The sequence below is a fragment of the Dermacentor variabilis genome, chromosome 1, assembly GCF_050947875.1.
Source record: "Dermacentor variabilis isolate Ectoservices chromosome 1, ASM5094787v1, whole genome shotgun sequence".
In the NCBI taxonomy this organism is placed as follows: Eukaryota; Metazoa; Arthropoda; class Arachnida; order Ixodida; family Ixodidae; genus Dermacentor; species Dermacentor variabilis.
Genome location: NC_134568.1, coordinates 33,595,046 through 33,601,426, shown reverse-complemented (window position 1 = coordinate 33,601,426; position 6,381 = coordinate 33,595,046). Strand labels below are relative to the sequence as shown.

At 44.7% G+C, this 6,381-nt stretch overlaps 1 protein-coding gene across 1 annotated transcript; it reads right to left on the bottom strand.

Annotated features, from left to right (window-relative positions):
• Window positions 1-1,880: 1,880 nt before the first annotated feature.
• On the bottom strand, window positions 1,881-4,843 carry LOC142570767 (uncharacterized). The gene is made up of 2 exons (XM_075679106.1): window positions 4,405-4,843; window positions 1,881-2,203 (listed from the first exon to the last, which is right to left on the bottom strand). Exons 1-2 carry the CDS (start codon window positions 4,822-4,824, stop codon window positions 2,141-2,143), a joined length of 483 nt encoding a protein of 160 aa, XP_075535221.1. The 5' UTR covers window positions 4,825-4,843; the 3' UTR covers window positions 1,881-2,140.
• Between the last annotated feature and the right edge of the window lie 1,538 nt (window positions 4,844-6,381).

Here is a 6,381-nt window from a genome sequence, read left to right as displayed (position 1 = left end):
GGTATGGATTCCAATGCAGACGTCGCTGCCACGGCAGCCGGCAGGCCTCGGGTGCTCTCGCAATAATCGTGCATACCAGCACAGACGGTGCATGTGATGCTCAGGAGCTGTAGGTGGTTCAAGAGCGTGCAACTGCTGACTTGCACTACTGAGACGCGAATAGGTGCACATTCGCTGCAGGCTGAACGGGGCCTGTCGTTACCCGGTGGCACTCGGAAGAACTTGGTTTGGATTCCGAACCCTTACCCTACTAACGAGCTTTGGGAGAGAGCCTTGGCCAGCTCCGACCTCGAGGATCAGCAACGGCTGATTGCGAGCGCCCAGGACGCGGCCCGAGCTCAAGGCATTCTGGAATGAGGACGCCTTTCCAAAGCTGCATTCACACAATAAAAATGTTTATTCTCTCTCTCTCTCTCTCTCTCTCTCTGGTTTGGTTTTCTTTTTGTGATGGCGCATGCCCACTACGGGAGATTGGCCAAAATTTTTATTGCATTAGGAAATTGCAGGTACTACTAAAATTGGTGAAACTGTCAGGAAGAAAAGAAATAAAAATAACGTGTGAAAGAATTAAGAAAATCGCCCTGGAACAACTAAAAATTCCTCCATGGCTGAGCAAACATCCCTGTGGTAGTTTCCACGAGAGGAGGCTCCTAGAGAATGACTATTCAGGACTGAAAAAATGAAACCACGATGTCTAAACCTCGATTCTAAAATGTTTTTCTTGAAGAAAAACGGTGGAACCATAAGCAAAAAGTGATATATAGTCTCATCTCACCAGGCCAGCCCTGTGACGATAAAGGTTTAAGACTGGTATTCGACAAGGTAATCGGGCAAAAATTTATCGAGCTTTTCTGGTGTGAAAGGAATTTTTGTGCCATGGAATATGACGTGTCGATATTCTGAAAGATTAGCTGTATCTGGGCTCGAAAAGCCTTGAATAATTTCATATCTTCTGAACCTAGCAGTAGTTAGGTAAGCATATGTATGATCTAATGATAGTACAGGGCCATTTAGGGCCGCTGTCCTGAGACTGTCAACCATTTCGTTCATGAATTAACCATCATGCCCATGTACTAAAAGCAATCTAATTAAATTCATGTGGGCAGGCACTAAAATGTGCGTAAAATGTTAGTTCTGCTATTTGCTGTGAGCGATGAACATAAAGCTAAAGAATCCGTTATTATGACTACCGTCGATATTGATGAATTTAGTTTGCGTAAGGCTAACCCTACGGCTAGAAATTCAGCTTTAAATGCGGATAAGAAGTGCGGAATCCTGATCAGAAATTACCAGTCTAGAGCAGGAGTGAAAATGCCAATTCCTGATTTTTCTTCACATTGCAAGTTAGATAGCCTTAAATTCTACTAGCCATAGCCAAGAATTGAGCTCTTTCTTTAGCAGGCCATACATTATTTTTTAATTGGAGAGAAATGGAAGCAAGGTGTGATGACCTTGTCTAGTTGAATATAGAAAGCAGCCTTGTTAAATACTGGGAATACGATATGATGCTATTGTAGATGTTGCCCGCATGTGTTTTACGTGATGCAATAGCGCAAACACAAGTAAACACAAGTAACCGCATGTCTACAACCTGAACTTGTATCAGAAACGTTGCGAAGCGAAAAGAAGCGGCGACTTCCGACGCTACTCGCCGAGTGAACCCAACTACTCCAAGGTGCAAATTTGCCGAGCCGCCGTCAGAGGCGCTGACTGTAGTCACGGACACTGTACTCACGGACACGGGCCCGGCGTCGGGCAGTAGCTCCCTCTCATCTTTCGGTGCGTTGCCTCTTCGGTGCTGCTACAATACCGTTGTGCACAGGTAAGAATGACCTCACGTCGCACACCGAGAGTGCGCCAACTTACACACGACAAGAACAAACAATCCAATCGCTATTTAATTAAAAAATATAACACAGAAAGTTAAAGCAGTCCGCGAAATTGAGCTGCGGGAAATGAGGGCACGTGAAAATAAAATTATTCAGCAAGAAGTGCGCGTCACAGCAGCGCGCGCCCTTAATTGGCACAGTTGTCCATGACACCACGTCGGCATAACTGAGTCGCCGGTGGTGCCGCAGCTACCGAAGCCGAAGCGCTCGACGACGGTCGTGGCGGCTGTCGCTGTGCTGCTGCGTGCGATTCACCCGCGTCGAGCAGCCACCGCAGCGTCGCCGACAATCCAGGCCGTCGACAGCTCGGTACACTGCGACATTCAGATACAAGCACACCGTCACCCTGGCGCTTGTATTTAGCGAAATACTGAAAGCGTACAGTGTGCTGGAAGAAAATCCACAGAAGGATAGTTACGAGTCTATATAAGTACCCAGACAATTCATATTCCCCGCTAAATAATTGATTTTCAACGGGGAAACAAAGCGTGCGCGCTCACGGGTAATATCACTTTCTATATAATAATCAAAAATTCCCCCGGCTCTTGCGCAACTAATCACTTTTGCTCTTCTGGTCCTCCGCAATTCGCCTTTCGCCACCACCGCGGTTTGACAACTCTTATGCTACGAGTAAACAGCTAGCAAGCCTTGCAGTAGGATGCGGAGCTAGTCGGAACATATTACTTGTTTTGCACCCGTTTCTCGCTAAATGTCATCAACTGCTGTTGAAACCTTCACTCACTAAAAAGCGGTTACTTAACTCTTTACCGCACGTAAGACCACGTCGACTACAGAAAGCGGAAGGCAGCATGGGCGATCGACTGAAGCTATCACTGAGCGTCAATTTCGCGTCATCTTGCGTAAAATTTGCGCAATCCGGACACGTATACTCCATATATTGTTTAATCTAATGCGCGAAGTCGATGAGTGTTTCCTATACACAGAGTCGCTATGCCGGCGACTACAGACACACCCACTTTCTGGTTGCTACAAGCAGTGGTGATGATTAAGCGGCACAGGAATTGACATGAGCTGGCGAGTTAACTGGCGTGCGCTATATACAGTGGACATATCTCTCGCCGAAGATTGCTATGCATAACGTTAAGAGACAGGAAGAGAGCGGTTTGGATGAGAGAGCTACGGGTATAGACGATATTCTAATTGACATCAAGAGGGAAAAATGGAGCTGGGCAGGTCATGTAATGCGCCGGTTAGATAACCGTTGGACTATTAGGGTTACAGAATGGGTACCAAGAGAAGGGAAACGCAATCGAGGACGACAAAAGACTAGGTGAAGCGATGAAATTAGGAAATTCGCCGGTACTAGTTGGAATCGGTTCGCGCAGGACAGGGGTAATTGAAGATCACAGGGAGAGGCCTGCGTCCTGCAGCGGACATAAAACAGTATGATGATGATGATCATCATCATCATCCCCATTGTCCGCATTGTCTGAATTAGGCCCCTGTTACAAATTCAGATGAATCTGGAAATCAAACAACGCATTGGAAGAGTTTCGAAATTGTTCGCGTTTCAAATTTTGAGCACTCTATTTGTATGAAGCTGAGTTTGCTTTTTGTTTAGTAAACAATACTTCGCTTTGTGTATCGCCTTTGAGTATTGGTGAATGGCTGCTTGTGAACACTGCTGAATTAATATTACTACACAGTTCTTAAGGAAATTCTCATTTCCGACACTTGAGAGAATGATTTGTTAACGTGGATTTGTTGTCTCATGGATTGGCTGGGGAATCCTCGCCTTGCACTTTCCTCTGAATTTAGAGATAACCATGCTTCAGCATAAAGCTCTGCCAAGGATCGCCCAGCACACTTGCACTTGCAGGTCACTTGACGTCTAGAAATGTGCAGTGCTGCTGCTGTTGGGCATTTAGAATCCGCTTCATTGTTTATAGCCTCGTGGAGAGGATGTTATAAAGTGGCAAAAGAAATTCAGTTCCTATATGTTTGGCCTGTTGGCACAAGCACTGAAAGAGCAGTTTTGATAGTTGTCTTATTGAGTTTTTTTCGGGGGGGGGGGGGGGGGGGGCTTTCCCATTTGCGATGCAGTTTTAGATCTATGTTCGTGAGTGATTTTTCGTATAATTGACCACTAATAAATAGTTAAGACCGCGTCCACTGCATGAATTAAATAGCTAATGTAAAGCTGTGTGCCACATAAACAGGCAATTGTTTGATTATAAATGATTCCAACTTCTTTAGTCACTTTAGGTCGGTATAATTAGCTGGTTTATCCACACAGCGAACACTTTCTAAACAGAGACTCGGGCTTCAGAAAATAAAATGAATAAACACACATTCCGAAAGTCGTTCCATTTTCACCTACGAATAATGTGAATCCCGGATATGCATTTCGACCTGCTTAATGTTAATAAATCAGAAAGCGAGGTTCAGCTCAACGTAACTTCCAAAAATTCTCGAATGCATTGTACGATTTGTACCTATTTAACTTCAGAGCCGCTGTTTTCAATACTGGCGTGCGAGAAAATACCCAACCTACCTTCCAACGACGCAAGCTTTCGCAGTGGCGCAGCCGTTTGTGCAGGAGCCCGGAGAACGATGTGGCCTTGAAGATGCCAGGACGAAGGATCAACGCAAGGCTCGCATCGCTCCTGCCTCCGGTAACGCGTAGCGGAATGCGAGGCGCTGGCGCTGCTGCTGATCCGAAAAGGCCGCCTGAGATGACGTCACGCTGACACTTGCGGTGGAAGACGTGGCGAGACCTGCTGCAGCCCTCGTGAGGTCGAGACAGGGATGAATGCTGTTTGGCAGATGGCGGGTCCCGGGCGCTGTCAGCTCCAAAGAGGACGGGAAGGGGTTCAGGACGCTGGACGAAGTCCAGTCGCCGATGACGCCTTCGGTGACGCTGCCTACTCGCTCCCGAAGGCGTAAAAGAGTTAAACGCGATCGAAGAAGACATGATCTGCGATGTGCGCTGGTGTCTCGTGCAGCAAGGAACAGAGCGCTGAGCTTCTTTGTCTTTTATTCAAACGTAACACTCTCGCGCCCACAGAAGCAATCGCTAGTCATATTTTTATGTATGGTTTCCATTTTTTTCTATCCCCGTATCGTGTGATGAATGGAGAAGAAAGTTGTGTTAGGTCGCTATATTCACGTGAAGTGCCGCTGCGCGTTGACCTGCGTGGTCGAACACAGTTAGTTGCAGGATTAGATGAACTCTACGCAGGAATAAATAAAAAAAAATAGACGCCCCTTGCTTAGGTAATCAGAAACAAGAGACCAAGGAAGCTGCAAAATTGAAAGTGCCCTTTTTTGCTATTCAAATTCTTTATTTTTCCATGAAAACACAATAAAAGTGTGTCCAGAACTGTTTGGACCCGTAGCCAAAGGCTAGTTATGGGTCCAAGAAATGAAATTCTATAATGCACACACTTCGTCAAATGAATAATAAAAACTTGGAAAAGTGGAGAGGGGGATATATACATAATACAAATGACAAAAAGAAAGCATAACAAGAAACAGTTGATTGAATTCGAAAACATCGTGCATGCTATATTATAATAATAAATGAGGTGCAAACAGCAGATACATGTCTTTTAACATGTTTAATGCATGCGCTGAAAGAATTTTTTAGATGTAGGTGCAAAATTTTGAGCGTATTTTATTTCTTGTGGAAGAGTGTTCCATATGTGAACACCAATGAAAGAGAGCCGTCGTTCTCCATAAACGTTGTGCAAGGGAGGTAGATTAACTTTGCCTAATAATACATTTGTGGTATTACGCGATGATATATGGAAGAGGGACATATGGAAGGGGTTGTTGTTTCTTACGATACTGTTTACGACAGTTGCTGTTTTTAGGAGGCGTAGTGAATAGACGGGTAATATCCGTAGATCGTGGAATAATGGGTTGCTGGGGTGATCCTGCTTAGATTGCGTTATGATTCGTAATGATCGTTTCTGCAATTTTCTGATTGGCTAGAGATAACTATTGTAGGTCCATCCCCATGACTCCAGACAGTATGAGAGATGACTGTGGATGAAGGAGAAATATAAAATACGTATGTGCTTGTGTAAAAAAAAAAGTCACGTGCATGAAGCAGTTTATAGCACCCGGATGCCACCTTAGCCCCGACTGCTAATAAATGGTCTTGCCAGTGCAGGATTCTATCAAAGATTACGCCAAGATATTTAAAACATGGAGTATATTCTAGTAGAGAGTTGTCAATACTAATGTTTACAGAGTTGGCATCTACTTGTTTTCTGCGGGAGTGAAATATAGTATATTTTGTTTTCTTGACATTTACAGTAAGCTTGTTGGCTGAAAACCATTTAGAGACGTTTGCCAAATCTACGTTTGCTTTGGAGTGTATTTCCTCGATGCTATTGCCTGTAATTATTATAGCAGTGTCGTCTGCATACATCAGCATTTCTCCGAATTAAGGAATAGGGGCTCCAACCATCGTGCCTTATTTTATTTCCATTGAATGAAGTTTTACTCTCTCTCTCTGTCTTTC

Coding starts and splice junctions, on each gene's coding strand:
- LOC142570767 (XM_075679106.1), bottom strand. CDS start 4,824: ATGTCTTCTTCGATCGCGTTTAACTCTTTTACGCCTTCGGGAGCGAGT. Junction 2,204..4,404: donor AAAGCTTGCGTCGTTGGAAG/GTAGGTTGGGTA, acceptor TGAATGTCGCAG/TGTACCGAGCTGTCGACGGC.